A 16981-nucleotide genomic window follows, 5' to 3' on the forward strand; every position below is an offset into this window, starting at 1 on the left:
GCTTCATATCAATACACCAACCAAGTTTGCTTTGCTTATATGACACACTACGTCTGCCACCTGCTGGACAAACAGGCTTGTTGCATGCAAATGATTGAAATCAGGAGCAGGTGCGGTTAAAGATACATGTTGCTTGAAATGAGCTTGTTTGTTAGTTTCTATCATAAACACCACTCCTGTTTGTCTTTTGATACTTTGGCTCACCAGGCCTTCCAACAGTTTGACAAGTGTGAGCTTACTGCTGATCATACGTATAAATAATGCTCCCATGTCAACTTCATTCCTGAAAGTGCAAGTATTTGTAAGGTGAAACTTGTCTTTATTTCCACCACTGCTTAAGCAATGTAATAGAGATTAATAAGCAGATCATTCAGTTGTTCATCAACTCTTTGAGAGTATAATCATTGTCCTTGATGCTTGATGCTGGCTGAAAAATCTAACAAAATTGGGTTTTCAGCCACTCCAGGTCACATTTTGTACACTGCTGTATTGATTTCCTCCTATTATTTTCACTGGCACTGCTGTCACATTTTTTAAAAGCCCCCCCCCCCCAAAAAAAATTAAGAGGTTCTTTGTCGCATTGTTAGTTTATAGACTAAGAATAGCTTGATCTTCTTAAAGGTGTCCTCAGTGATATTTTGCAAATTAAAGCCACAGTGTGTAGATTGTCATCTAGTGGTGAGGTTGCAGATTGCGTTATGCCGTTTAACTGTCATGATTGTTTACTTTCATATTTTCTCTTCATTCTTCCCTGCTTTCTCTTCTTAAGCAGTATATACACTATGCAAAATGATTTCCTCCAAAAGGGGAGACCGCACCATGTAGTCAAGAAATGCTCATTCTGACCTTGATTCATTGCTGCAGCTAATTACACAGCAGTGAACACCTAGTTATGGATGCTAAATTACATTTCTGCTAAACACCCAGCAGTGCTACACACTGCAGCTTTTAATATAACAGCCAACAACTATTTTCCATGTGAAAATTTAGTGGGTTTATGGAGCTGTGCAGAGAATGAAGCAGCTCTCCTTATGTGCTTTGAGTGTATCTGTTCCCTGTTTACATTCCAAATCTCACACCGTATGTGTATGAGCTTTCTACGTGTGCATGTTTAGTGCATTGAAGTCTTGCCCTGTGAAAGTGTTGTACCTTCCTATATTTATAGACTGCCACAATCACTACCACAACATAGCTGTTTAGTTTGATTTATTTATTTTTTTGAGATGGTAGACAGCAGTATCTTGACAGAGACATGTCCCTAAATGATATTTAGAGGCTAAAAATGCTTCTGACCCAGACAGTGGTCTCACTGCAGTCGACATACATCTGCCCATTTCCACATGGAGCTCTTAGACCTGTTAAAAGGCTCCAGCTGCTGTTCCTTCTGCTTGACAGAGAGAGTGGCTGAGAAGCAAAGTTCTGATCCTGAAATGTAGATGTTGTGCGACATCTAGCGGGAGAAAAATAATTTATGGCACCTTTTTAAAGATAATTTTAGGAAACTAGTCTGAGTTCTGTTGCTCATGCTCTTTTGGGCTACTGATCACAAATATAACCTCAAAATTTCATATTATTCCCGGGTTTGTGGATGTAATCCACTTTTGCTCCCCCCAGTCCCCAAACATTATTAAGTCTCCTAACAGTTTACCCAGAAAGCAAGGTGTTATGGACAGGGTAGGTGCTATGCAAATGCTGTAGGCATTCCTGAGCATGTTTAGTCTGGATGGATTCCAGCACATAGGTTGTAAATCTGCTCACATTTATAGATGCTCTTTGGATGTATGTTGACACGTTCTACAGGTAATAGCATTGTGAGTATGCATAATAGGATTTTTTTTTTTATTCAGTTGAACTGCCACAATATATCTGCAACATAATGCAGTTATTTAAAATGTGATTTAATGCCATTTTAAAATCCTAAAAAGGATTTTAAAGTTCCTCTGAAGGCCTGTGTGGTACAGTAAATCTGAATTTATTTATTTTTGTGTGTGTGTGTGTGTGTGTGTGTGTGTGTGTGTGTGTGTGTGTGTGTGTGTGTGTGTGTGTGTGTGTGTGTGTGTGTGTGTGTGTGTGTGTGTGTGTGTGTGTGTGTGGTATGCTTAAAATTGTGTATCACAATACTTATATTTATTCTTTTTTTTTTTCTCAGAAAGGAAATTTTTATGAAAAAATAATACAACCCCTGGCAAAAATTATGGAATCACCGGCCTCGGAGGATGTTCATTCAGTTGTTTAATTTTGTAGAAAAAAAGCAGATCACGGACATGACACAAAACTAAAGTCATTTCAAATGACAACTTTCTGGCTTTAAGAAACACTATAAGAAATCAAGAAAAAAAAGATTGTGGCAGTCAGTAACGGTTACTTTTTTAGACCAAGCAGAGGAAAAAATATGGAATCACTCAATTCTGAGGAAAAAATTATGGAATCACCCTGTAAATTTTCATCCCCCAAACTAACACCTGCATCAAATCAGATCTACTCGTTGACATTGACCCTATGCCATGACATTGACCCTATGTGTCTTTTAACAAGGAATGTTTTCGCAGTTTTTGCTCTATGGCAAGATGCATTATCATCTTGAAACATCCCCAAACATCCTTTCAATTGTCCAAAATATCAACGTAAACTTGTGCATTTATTGATGATGTAATGACAGCCATCTCCCCAGTGCCTTTACCGTACATGCAGCCCCATATCATCAATGACTGTGGAAATTTACATGTTCTCTTCAGGCAGTCATCATTATAAATCTCATTGGAACGGCACCAAACAAAAGTTCCAGCATCATCACCTTGCCCAATGCAGATTCGAGATTCATCACTGAATATGACTTTCATCCAGTCATCCACAGTCCACGAATGCTTTTCCTTAGCCCATTGTAAACCTTGTTTTTTTCTGTTTAGGTGTTCAGTCACAGACGTTGACTCCAGTTTCCTCCCATTCGTTCCTCATTTGTTTTGTTGTGCATTTTTCGATTTTTGAGACATATTGTTTTAAGTTTTCTGTCTTGAAGCTTTGACGTCTTCCTTGGTCTACCAGTATGTTTGCCTTTAACAACCTTCCCATGTTGTTTGTATTTGGTTCAGAGTTTAGACACAGCTGACTGTGAATAACCAACATCTTTTGCAACATTGCATGATGATTTACTCTCTTTTAAGAGTTTGATAATCCTCTCCTTTGTTTCAATTGACATCTCTCGTGTTGGAGCCATGATTCATGTCAGTCTACTTGGTGCAACAGCTCTCCAAGGTGTGTTCACTCCTTTTTAGATGCAGACTAACGAGCAGATCTGATATGATGCAGGTGTTAGTTTTGGGGATGAAAATTTACAGGGTGATTCCATAATTTATTCCTCAGAATTGAGTGATTCCATATTTTTTTCCTCTGCTTGGTCTAAAAAAGTAACCGTTACTGACTGCCACAATCTTTTTTTCTTGATTTCTTATAGTGTTTCTTAAAGCCAGAAAGTTGCCATTTGAAATGACTTTAGTTTTGTGTCATGTCTGTGATCTGCTATTTTTCTACAAAATTAAACAACTGAATGAACATCCTCCGAGGCCGGTGATTCCATAATTATTGCCAGGGGTTGTAATACAAATAATGTAGTCTATTTGGGGCACAGCTTATACAAGGGGAGCTGGCTAACTTAAAATTTAATTAATTGTACAGTAGGTGGGGTGTTTTGGGCCTCATCTGTACAGAGTCACTAATGTTGTAGTTAACAAAATACTACACATTTTGCCCATGTAGATGTGACTGAAAGAACCTGCAAAGTTTTGTTAGTGACTGAATGTATTATTTTGTTTTTGTATGATTTGTAGACTTTGATATATTTTCAATTTTCACTGCCATGATTTAGTGACTGAAATACAATAAATACATTATTTTTTAAATCAGTAAACCTTTTGTCTCTCTTTTTGTCCAATTAAAATGATTATTGTTGCAGAATTAAAAGGACTCCACCTTTTCTTCCTCCAGTACATGGTCTGTGATTAATTAGAAATAATGGCTCTCACCTCTGATCAGTGATTGTACGGTTGTGGTGGAGACAGAGAGGGAAATATGTGCATGTGAATGAGCAGTTAAGAACTGCTCTGCCTCTACAACAACGCAAATGTTTCCAAAGATGCGCTTCCACTTGATGACAAGAGAAAGAAAGCCTCTGGAGTGTGTGTGTGTGTGTGTGTTTTCCCCACAGATTTGTTAAACTTCACTTTTGGCAAGATAAAGGTGAAGTGCTCAATATAGATTTGTAACAAATGAGTGAATATTTGATGAAAATAAGTCTTTTGTGTGCCATTATACTCGTATACTACTACCAACTTTTATTTGCTTAATATCTATACATGTGAATAAACTGCATGTTGAATGGAAATCACTGTTTCATTTGTTCATTTAATTATTTATATACATCTTGATCATCTGATCTTGGCATGCTAAACCTTTTTGGGAACATTCATGCTTCCCCTATAACATTAAAATTTCAGCTGTGTAGCCCCCCCCCCCCCCCCCCTCCAAAAAAGAGTAAAAATCATATACAGTAGTGTTCAGAATAATAGTAGTGCTATGTGACTAAAAAGATTAATCCAGGTTTTGAGTATATTTCTTATTGTTACATGGGAAACAAGGTACCAGTAGATTCTCACAAATCCAACAAGACCAAGCATTCATGATATGCACACTCTTAAGGCTATGAAATTGGGCTATTAGTAAAAAAAAAAGTAGAAAAGGGGGTGTTCACAAAAATAGTACTACAAACTGCTACAAACTCAAAACTGTTATGTTCAAACTGCTTTTTTTTTGTTTTGTTTTTTTTTTTTTTAGCAATCCTGTGAATCACTAAACTAGTATTTAGTTGTATAACCACAGTTTTTCATTTCTGCACATCTGCGAGGCATTAATTTTGTTGGTTTGGAACCAAGATTTTGCTCGTTTACTAGTGTGCTTGGGGTCATTGTCTTGTTGAAACACCCATTTCAAGGGCATGTGGTCTTCAGCATAAGGCAACATGACCTCTTCAAGTATTTTGACATATCCAAACTGTTCCATGATACCTGGTATGCGATATATAGGCCCAACACCATAGTAGGAGAAACATGCCCATATCATGATGCTTGCACCACCGTGCTTCACTGTCTTCACTGTGAACTGTGGCTTGAATTCAGAGTTTGGGGGTCATCTCACAAACTGTCCTTGGACTGCCCTTGGACCCAAAAAGAACAATTCTACTCCCATCAGTCCACAAAATATTCCTCCATTTCTCTTTAAGCCAGTTGATGTGTTCTTTGGCAAATTGTAACCTCTTCTGCAGGTCTTTTATTTAACAGAAGGACTTTGCGGAGGATTCTTGCAAATAAATTAGCTTCACACAGGCGTCCTCTAACTGTCACAGCACTTACAGGTAACTCCAGACTGTCTTTGATCATCCTGGAGCTGATCAATGGGTGAGCCTTTGTCATTCTGGTTATTCTTCTATCCATTTTGATGGTTGTTTTCTGTTTTCTTCCACACGTCTCTGGTTTATTTGTCCATTTTAAAGCATTGGAGATGATTGTAGATGAACAGCCTATAATTTTTTGCACCTGTGTATAACTTTTCCCCTCTCCAATCAACTTCTTAAAGTACGCTGTTCTTCTGAACAATGTCTTGAACGTCCCATTTTCCTCAGGCTTTCAAAGAGAAAAGCATGTTCAGTAGGTGCTGGCTTCATCCTTAAATAGGGGACGCCTGATTCACACCTGTTTGTTCCACAAAATTGACGAAGTCACTGACTGAATGTCACACTACTATTACTGTGAACACCCCCTTTTCTACTTTTTTTTTTACTAATAGCCCAATTTCATAGCCTTAAGAGTGTGCATATCATGAATGCTTGGTCTTGTTGGATTTGTGAGAATCTACTGAATCTACTGGTACCTTGTTTCCCATGTAACAATAAGAAATATACTCAAAACCTGGATTTTTAGTCACATAGCACTACTATTATTCTGAACACTACTGTAATAAACATGAGTTTCAGTGAGTGAATTAGTGATGCTGGAGCCAACTTTTATGTTATAATCTTATCTTCAAATGCATGTTGCATTACAGTGGAACCCACTCACTGTTTATTAGTGGTTACCAATATTAACTTGTAGGTTATCTGGTATACAGTATCATAATTGCATCATAATTAGAGACCGTGCTTTTCACACATGCACACTCTGCTTACAGTTTCACGTGTGGCGTGGTACTGTACCATCTATTTACATTTATTTAAATGAAACTAGATAAACATTACTTGCCGTTGTTCGACCTGATTTGAATCGTAAATTTGATGTGTAATCATTTGCATGTTTCTTGATGCTTTCGCTGAGATCATGAGAAAGCTCCATTATGAATATTTTGTTATTCTATTATAATATGTTCCCTTTGTTTGCAGAATAAAGAAAATAAATTTGATACTGAAGCCCATATGGACACACCACAGTAAGTCACACTTGTTTGGTGAACAGTTCCAATAGTGAGAGATCAGACAGAGTGAGGTCAGATTTCAGTATCAGGGTGGAGATCACGGAGTGCAGGCAGCTCAGTTACACCTCTTTGTTTATGGAAGAGAAAAGATTTGGAAAGTAGCACCGCAGTGACAGATTTTAATGCTTGTGCAAGACTGGGACGCTAAAGAAAACTTTTTGTGGGTTGCAGTAAAGTTGCTATACTGCAGATTTCTTCATTTTCTGAGGGTATTTGTGCATTTTTAACATCCTGTTGGAGCTGTGTGGCTGCCATGCCTTCTTACATAGTGACTGTGGCCACGGGGAGCCAGTGGTTTGCAGGGACAGACGACTACATCTACGTAACGCTGGTGGGCTCGGAGAGCTGCAGCGAGAAGACACTGCTGGACAAACCTCTGTACAATGATTTTGAGAGAGGGGCGGTGAGTGACCTCTCACATCTGACAGAGACTCTCTGATAAACAGTTGCATCTTTATTACAGCATGTTGAGCTGAACATCCACAGAACAAAACAACTGCAAGTATTCAGTTTCTAATTTTGAAAAAAAAATCTCATCAGTTATTTATATTCAAAAAAAAATATGTAGAAAGTTGAGAATTTTCAATAATTTGATCAATTTCTGATGCATGTTTATTTTAAATGTCATTGCTTTAAAAATTTGTAAAATGCCTTTTCAAAATGCACAAAAATTCTTAACCATGTTGAGAAATGAAATAAAGCAAAGCTTCTAGATATCTAGTAAATTACAATAAGGAGTTAAAAGGCAAAATAATAAACAAAATAAATATTTGGTATGACTACCCCTTATAAAAGGCTATTTGGTGTCCACCTCTGCCCAAGTGAGAAGAATCTGGATGAAATATCAATAAATATTCTTTCAATGTTAATATATGGAAGAGGAAAGCCAGATAAGGATACAATACCAATAACGGTTTTCATTACATTATCACTGTGACTCAACAGAACAGGCAAAACGAAAGAAGTTAAAAATAAAGCTTTGCAATTAATTGAACTTGTGTAACAAGTGGATTTTTTTTTATTTTTTTATTTGAGCTGTGGCCAGGGGCCCCTGGGCTACATGTCTGTATGGGCCCTTAAAACCCCGTTTTAATCACAGAATGTAGGCGAACGTCACTCGATTAAAATATTACAAAAAGAACTTTCTTTTTCTTTTTTAAAACTATGGTCAATTCCCATTAAATATTGACACTTTTCTCATTATGGTGCAACCATTAATTTTCTGTTGCTGATAAACAGTTTATGGTTTTAATTAATTTTTAGATACACTTGATGGTGGGTATGATATGTTTGGTGTTTAAATTGTTTTTGTGGTTGTTTAAAGTTGTCCTTTTTATTGTTTGTGCTTTAGATGTTCTACCACAGAGAGCCATTTGAAGTCTCACCTGAAAGTGCTATGTTAATGAAATTAATGCTATTACTGTTTTGTTTGTAACTGTTGCATGTTATTAATTGCTAATATTTATAAATTTGTTTTAAATTATGTGTTCTTCCTGTTAGTGTTATCTTTTCTGTTCTTCAGAACATTTTGGTGGGCACTAGTGTGGGCCCCCCTGTGACTTTGTGCCCCTTGTCTTCTGACTGGGCACACCCATGCATTAATTCAGCCCTGATCTGCTCCAAACCTTACATATACTCACAGCTCCGACAGAGATTCAGAGTTGATTAAGATATTATTAATTGTACATTCATAATTATTGTGATTATGATGATCATTCATGAGGACCCTCTAGCAGTTGGTGCCCAATGCACAAGACTTGTGTTGTGGGAGCAGTGGCTCAAGATCTCGCGTTATTTAATATTTTACTTTCTTTAAAACAATTCTATGTAATATTGAAAATTTACTTTGTATAGGAACAGTGAGCACAACTTTGTATGGTTTTGTGACGCTGTAATTTCTGTATACGTCAAACAGAATGAAATGGTCAGTATTTGGGAAAGATGGAAGACTTGGAACTTGGTTTCTTCCAATGACCAAAATGTTGAGGAACGTGTCAAAGAATTAACACTGGCCTTTGGATAAAATGATCAAAGTTACTTTGCTTAATCATCCTCCCAAATTTCGAAGTCCTGGCTCGTACATGGGGCTGCCAGTTTCTTTTTTTTCACCATCATTATCACTGTGTGACCTTTTTTGAATCACATGATAAAATTTATTCTTAAAGGACAGTTTTGTCTTGTTGTGACCTTTGTGCAATTGTATTGAACTTTCAGCCTTCTCATATAAAGTTCTCTCAACGTTTCTTCTTGATAAGCTCAGGTTTTCTCAATGAAGTCACTATTGTAGTGTTTGCGTAATAACTTTTCCAACATGCCCACAGTAATCCTATTGACCTTAATAAAACAGAAACACTTTCATGTTGCTTTATACACTTTCCTCCTGGTGAGTCATGAATACCCAACCCATTAGTGTTTTGATAATGTATATATCGTCACCATGGCTATCGCCTCCCAAGGCTTCATTAACCTTGAGGCACTTGTTCCAGTCAAAAAATTTGTCTTTGCATCCGTGGTTAATGTTTCAAATACTTTGTGAGAAGTGTCATGCTGTCTTGTGACACAGGAATTTCCGTTTTAGTCAACACTTCTAGAAGATTGTAAGAGGTGGTTTCTGTTTCTAAGCCCTTAATGCTATGACCCTTTGCTCATAGACACATTTTAATTTGTTGTTCTTTAAAATCAAGGTTGTACATCAGGGTTTCTTAATAAAATGTCTTGTATCTACAATTGCAATTCCAATGAAGGTGGGAAGTTGTGTAAAATGTAAATAAAAACAGAATATGATTTGCAAATCCTCTTCAACCTATATTCAGTTGAATACACCACAAAGACAAGATATTTAATGTTCAAACTGATAGACTTTGTTGTTTTCGTGCAAATATTTGCTCATTTTGAAATGGATGCCTGCAACACGTTTCAGAAAAGCTGGGACGGAGCAACAAAAGACTGGGAAAGTTGATGAATGCTCAAAGAACACCTGTTTGGAACATTCCACAGGTGAACAGGTTAATTGGAAACAGGTGAGTGTCATGATTGGGTAAAAAAAGAGCATCCCCAAAAGGCTCAGCCGTTCACAAGCAAAGATGGGGTGAGGATCACCACTATGTGAACAACTGCGTGAAAAAATAGTCCAACAGTTTAAGAACAATGTTTCTCAACGTTCAATTGCAAGGAATTTAGGGATTCCATCATCTACTGTCCATAATATAATCAGAAGATTCAGATAACTTTCTACACGTAAGCGGCAAGACCGAAAACCAACAATGAATGCCCGTGACCTTCGATCGATCAGGCGGCACTGCATTAAAAACCGACAGCATTGTGTAAAGGATCTTACCGCGTGGGCTCAGGAACACTTCAGAAAACCATTGTCAGTTAACACAGTTTGTCGCTACATCTACAAGTGCAAGTTAAAACTCTACCATGCAAAGCAAAAGCCATACATCAACAACATCCAAAAATGCCGCCGCCTTCTCTGGGCCCAAGCTCATTTGAAATGGCAGATATGATGTTGTGGATGGTCTTGAATGTTAAGAGAATTTTTAATTTGATGCAGAACCAAACCGGGAGCTAGTGAAGTTGTTGCAAGACCAGGGTTTTGGAGGCGGTTAATGTTACATAGATGGAAGTATGCAGACCGGGTGATGTTATTGATGTGGGATTAGAAAGACAGAGTACTATCGAGGATGACACCCAGACTCTTAACCTGTTGGGATGGGGAAACAGAGAAGTTGTCAATAACTAAAGGAAAACTCTCCATTTTGGATAAAGTTGATTTTATCCCATATATTTGAGAAAATTTGAGAACCATGGGTTTATTTGTGCTAGGTAGTCAGTAAGGGAGGAGGGTGGGAGAGTGGAAGTGGATTTGCTGGAGTGGTAGAGCTAAGGAGTCATCGGCGTAGCAGAGGAAGTTGATGCATTTGTTGGAAATATTGCCAAGGTGGAGGAGGCAAATGATGAAGAGAAGTGACTCCAGGACAGAGCTCTGGGGCACACCTGAAGTGACAGTGGAAGGCTGGGATGTGTAGGTTTTTAACTGGATGAACTGAGTGGGGCCAGAGAGATAAGATTTAAATCAGTCTAATGCAGTGTGGGTAATGCCAGTGGAGGATAATTGAGGAGGGTGATGTGACAAATGATGTCAAAAGCTACACTCAGGTCAAGGAGGATAAGAATAGTAAATAAACCAGAATTAGCTGTCATGAGGAGGTCATTAAGGATTTTTATAAGTGCAGTGTACCACAAAAACTTCTAATCCACCTTAGTAGAAGAAGAAAAATGTTTGCCTCAGATATGAACTGAACATGTTGTTTGAACCATGGACTAATAATGACACCAAAGTTATATTGGTGAGTAAATGACCAGAAATGAAATGCCAAGAATGAGGTCCAGGTTGTTAAAAGCAGCATCTCTCCTTTAATTCAGGTTGCTTTATATATGCGTATATGTGTGTCTCCAGTGATTTTTAAACGAGCAGGCAGCTGTTGATTGAATAACCTCTTAATTTTGCTCTCTGAGTGACACCAGGATGATGCATTCCACTTAAAAATACATGCCACGGAGTGTTTTTCAACTGTACTCAAAAGTATTGGAACACTTGGTATTTCACACATTTTAATTTGTTTATGCCATTTCAAATACAAATAAATAAATCTAAAGTTATCTTCCTTAAACTCAAACTGAAAGCAAATGTCTACAACTAAAATATAAAATACAGCTTCCTGATGAAGTGGTGTAGAGGAGGATTTTCTTAAAAACAACACTTGAACGTTCAGCTACAATTTGACAGAAAGTACATCTGAGATGAAAGCCTAGATTTGATGTTTTGGTGAAAGAAACTTTTGTATTTCTTCATATTTGATGTAAATAAAGTCCTAGACATATTTAGTGACTTGGAAATGTTCATGTTTCCATCCTCTGACTTGTCTGAAGACAGCTTGGCAATAAAACTGATTATTATTTGCAGGCATTATCAAATTTTGGATATTTGCTTACAGTTTGAGTTTAAGGAAGATAATTTTAGAAATTATTTCTTTCTTATATTTGAAACGGTACAAATGTGTGAAATACCAAGTGTTCCATTACTTTTAGGGGGCACTGTATTCTAACTTATGATGAGTGCAAAATGAGTGTGGTATTACTACTGTATTACTATTAAGAATGTTTAATTTTCACTGTTGCTGCACTTTGTGTGAAATCATAGTCATATCATATTGATATGACAATACTGAGATACACTAATTTGGCCATATTGTACAGCCTACTGTCAACTATCTGAAAACTTTGAATATTAACTTACATCTACATTTTAAAAAATACTTAAAATGGCAGGGGGTTAAGAGGGCTGTAAATAGGGTGGTCTGTGGGTAGGAGCTCCCCAGAAGCTAAAAGGTTTTTAGCCATGCTCATGCTCCCAAAAACCATTTCAAATGTTAAATGGACTGGATTTATATAGCACTTTTCCATCTGCATAAGATGCTCAAAGCGCTTTACATTAATGCCTCACATTTACCTTAATGTCATGGTGCTGCCATACAAGGTGCTCACTACACACAGGGAGCAACGAGGTGATTAAGGACCTTGCCCAAGTGCCCTTACTGATTTTCCGGTTGGGATTTGAACCGAGGATCCTCTGGGCTCATGCCCAACACTTAATCACTAGACCATCACCTCCCCTCACCTCCATTTTGCTGAAAAAAGTCTAAAGGACCTAAATGACATGGTGAGATGCTGAAGAGCTTTGCTCATTCATGTCCGCAACATATACATATGATTTCACTTTGGCTTTTGTCATCTAAAACCCTAAAAAACTGACCTAAACAGCTGAAATTTGAATACAGTATAGTATAAACATGGAGGCTCCCAAAAAGCTTTACCATACCCAGATCAGCCCATCAGAACGTGAACAAATGAAATTACATTAGTTGCCATTCAACACAATAAATAATAAGAAATAAAGAAAAAAACATAGAAAATCATTTTAATCAGTGCATTACTCTTACTGGACCCCCGGTCTGCTTGATGCCTTAACACAATGCATCAGTTTTGAATGAATGAATGAATTTATTCGGCACACAGTTCGAAAACAAAAAGCTCTTAACAAAACAACTTTACAAAGATCCCGTGTGGCCGAAAGGTGAGGGCAGAAGCAAAGCTTATAAATGCCCCCTCCCCCCATACTAAAAATAAAATTATATACACACATTTATACAAGCATGCAACCATAAACACAATTTTCAGAATACTACCAGACAAACACTCACACAACACACAATCCCAGAACCAATAACAAAAACAATAAACCCACGTCCTCAATTATAACAAGAAATTTTATAATTCTTGTAATGCCTCCTAAAGCCCACCAAAGTACCAATTACTTTAATGTTGTCAGGACAGTTGTTCCAGGTGTTAACCCCTTTAACAGAGACACAGTGACTCTTTGCAGTAGTTTGGATCTTCAATTTCTCAAAAAACAAAATTCCTCTCAAGTTATAACTGGAGTACCTCAGTTTAAACAGACCCTGGACATGTTGCAGCAGCAGTTTATTTTTAACTTTATACATAATTTGTATTGTAATGTAATCAACCAAGTCCCAGAATTTTAGAATATGTAAACAAGCAAACAATGGATTTGTTGGCTTGCAATATGATTTGTTGCAAATAATTCTTATAGCTTTCTTTTGCAACAAAAATATTGGATTAGTATTAGTTTTATATGTATTTCCCCAAACTTCAATACAGTAGGTCATATATGGAATGGGCAATGGGGCAACTGTTTGTTGTGATTTGGCGCTATATAAATAAAATTGATTTGATTTTGATTTGATTTGATGATATAAAATAGTTAATGAATGTAAAATTGCAATGCTTTTGACATTTTAGATTTAACAAAATTAATATGCGTGTTCCATCACAGTTCATCATCAATAACAACACCAAGAAATTTTGTATCAGTTACAGTTTCAATTTCAATACCATTTAATGATACATTTCTGCAGGAATTCCTGGACTTGTTTCCAAATATGATACACTTTGTTTTACCACCACTGGAGAAGCACTGCATTTTTTTGTATTGAATTAGTGTATGAACTCCAGCAGTAACAAAATTATGCTTTTAGGGTTTACCAACATTTTTGACCATTAAACTTTATTTTAAAAATGTTAGGTGACTTAAAACTAGCAAAACCAGGTTTAGTAGAAGGTAATTGGTGCTCTAATGGTTTTCAAAGTTAGCCAAAAAAGATAAATCTGCAAATGAAAATGTAGCTTTGCTACTTCGCTGATTTGCTAAGCACACTGCTGATAATAACTAAGTTTAATAGTTAACCAGGTATGTGATGTAATATGTGATTTTTCCAGTGGGACTGTTGCCTCGTTTGTAGACAGGGGGGGTGAAAATTGATTTGATTAATAACTTTTTAAAGAACAAAGGAGCTATTAGCACTTAGTGATTATAAAATTTAAAAAAGAGCCATGTTTTGACTCTAACTTGCAGGTGGACTCCTACGATGTGAATGTGAGTGAGAACCTGGGTGAGATTGTGTTGGTGAAGATAGAGAAGAGAAAGTACTGGATGCACGATGACTGGTTCTGCAGGTACATCACGATTAAGACTCCGACCGGAGACTACATAGAGTTCCCCTGTTTCCGCTGGCTGGTGGACGACAAAGAAGTGGTGCTGAGGGATGGACAAGGTAAAGCCGGGATTGCCTTTAGTTTGTCTCTTCTCTTTTGTCAGTCAGACTCTGCCGTGCACAAACATGAGTCAGCTTCACAACAAGTGCCATCAATTACTTTGTCTGTTGGTAGCATGTCTGCCTCAGGATGAGAAGAGCAGCCTGGCCAAGCAGCACAGAAAAAAGGAGCTGGAAATGAAACGGAGAATGTACAGGTGAGTTCAAACTGCATGCACAGCAGATGACACGTTTGCTTGATTTACATCCATATTAACAATTCCAAGTGATACCAAGATAATAATGCACGTGTGGCATATCAAGATGCTGATTATATAGCATGATTATTGCACAGATGTGCTGTGAATCTTTATTAGGCGCTAAACTAAAGTACGGTTGCATTTTTTGGTTGGGGGTGGGAGAGGGTTGCAGAAACCAGTCGGTATTGGTCGTGATCACCATTTGCTCCAAGCAATGCGGCAAATTTCCTTTTGCATGGAGTTAAGTTATTGATTGTGGCTTGTGGAATGTTGGTTCACTCTTCCTCAATGGCTGTGCAAAGTTGATGAAGCATGCAGGTGATATCTGCTGTGTTTTTGGGTCATGCAAGAATGGAAAGTTCTCAATTACCGGGTAATGTGTACACAAACTTGGGATACTACATGATCGTGCTACAAGATAAGGCCATGGCAGAGCATGAATGGCACGACAGTGAGCCTCAGGTGCTTATACGGTTTTGCTTTACATTTGAAGTACCATCACTAAAATGTACCTGTGTTTTATGTCCATCACTTATGCCCGTCTATACAATAAGACCACCATCAAGGACAATTAGTGGCGACATCAGCAAACCGCTCACCCACACGATGCCATACATGCTGTCTGCCATTAGCCTGGTACAGAGTTAACTTTGATTCATCTGTGAAGACAACGCCGATCCAAAGTGCCGCAAGCCATCAAGGGTGAACATTTACCTAATTAATTCAGTTATGATGATGAACTGCAGCCAGATCAAGATCCCGGTGAGGACAACAAGCACTCAGCTGAGCTTCCCTGAGAGGTTGTTTGGCTGACTGGCTGACAGAGATGGGTGGAGAAGAGTCATGTGTAGCTAGCTACACAGTTGTGCCAGATTCAAAGGAAAAATAAATAAACAACTTTGCAAGCATCACCACCACTAGAGAAGCGCTGTATAATTTCAAATAAAACAAATAAAACGAACAGCCATGCCAGCCAGTTTGGCTGTACTGAAGTTTTCCCCTTAAGTGTGTGTTAACACCAGTCATGTGCTCCACTCCAGCAGGAGCTGATTCATGTATAGAGGGTTTTCATGTGACGTATCGGTCACGTCATTTTGTGTCCCGCGGCCATTCTGGATTACGACGCGGTGGCCGCTGTGATACGGTACGTGCATTTGGCAAACAATTCCAGAAGCTTCAACGTCGGTGTGAAGAAGTCTCACGGCACCGTGGCGCTGAGAGAGATCCGTCGCTACCAGAAATCCGCTCCCAGAATTTTATTTTATTTTATTCGGCAATAAAATTATATACGAATAAATAAAAATACTGCAGAGGACAACACAAGAACGCTTCCAATACGGATGCTTATTTACATTGTGGTCCTCGAGCACCGAGTTGCTGATCTGCAAGCTGCCCTTCTAGCGCCTGGTGAGAGAAATCGCTCAGGACTTCAAGACCGACCTCCACTTTCAGAGCTCCGCTGTGATGCTCCGCAGGAGGCCGGAGAGGCTGACCTGGTCGGCAGCTTCCTAGTTCACAATATCACAGTGTGACACTGTCGACCAGTTCGTTACATCAACACTAAATTCACTATCTGGTACAAGATACGGATCCACTGAACCAACACATCTACACATCTATCACGATAAATAACTTTTTCTCAAGGATTCAAAGCATCGTAATAACCGTACATTCTCTCCATTTTTCTATCACGCGCCAGCCTCCTTGTAATCCAGAATGGAGACGGCACCTGTCCTGCAGCAAATCGGTCATGTGATTGAAAATCCTCTATATGTGTGTGTGTGCATCAGCTTGTGCATGTTTGGAGTCCAGAGTGCAGATGGCCACCTTTTCACCCTCCACAGTCTTCTTCAGTGGGGGCACAGATTCAACCTGTCATTTTTTTTTTTTTTTTTGTCTTTTAAACTTGTTTTATGTCACAGTCAAACATGGCACGTGATGCTCAGCGCCACAGTGACAGCCTGGTCAGCCAGCTCTGAGATGCACTGACTCACTGCGCAGCTCACCTGACCAGGCTGTTTCAGATACATGGCCATGGCCTTTCATGGGTTACATAACATATATGAAGTATTAGCATCATCTTAACTGTAACATCATGTGCAGCTGCATGGCGAGTCAAAGGCTCTGCCAGGTGCCATAGTGTGAATGATATTACAGATTCATTGTCAGTCCATCTCAAGAAGGATGCACTGCACATCAGCGCATCATGTGCTGATGTGCAGTGCCTGTGATCACAGTGTAACATCCAGAATGAGCATGTAATCACAGATCCATTGTCAGGCCACCTCATGTGTGTTGTGTACCACTCAGTTTGTGTTCATAAGCTTGAAGAAACAATGAAGCTGCACTGGAACTATCTGACATTTATTTACAGGAATTTCAAAAGCACAACGAATTGCAATGAATTGAGGTCCTTTATCTGTTACCACCTCTTTAGGTAACCGATAAGCAGAAAACAAGTTCCTCAAAACATCGCTTGTTTTACACGTGGTAGTAGTTTGCATAGGTATGATTTCTGGCCATCAGGCG

The 16981-nt window shown here is 38.3% G+C and overlaps 1 protein-coding gene across 1 annotated transcript in view; it reads left to right on the forward strand.

The window, feature by feature from the left end:
- The first annotated feature begins 6617 nt into the window (after positions 1 to 6617).
- alox5a (arachidonate 5-lipoxygenase a) overlaps positions 6618 to 16981 on the forward strand; it is a 38665-nt gene continuing 28301 nt past the window's right edge. The window contains exons 1-3 of the mRNA XM_034184674.1: positions 6618 to 6919; positions 14015 to 14213; positions 14329 to 14410. Coding sequence (XP_034040565.1) covers positions 6770 to 6919; positions 14015 to 14213; positions 14329 to 14410 — 431 coding nt within the window. The 5' untranslated portion in view covers positions 6618 to 6769. The remainder of the gene's footprint in view (positions 6920 to 14014; positions 14214 to 14328; positions 14411 to 16981) is intronic.

Source organism: Thalassophryne amazonica, chromosome 13 (genome assembly GCF_902500255.1).
Source record: "Thalassophryne amazonica chromosome 13, fThaAma1.1, whole genome shotgun sequence".
Classification (NCBI taxonomy): Eukaryota; Metazoa; Chordata; class Actinopteri; order Batrachoidiformes; family Batrachoididae; genus Thalassophryne; species Thalassophryne amazonica.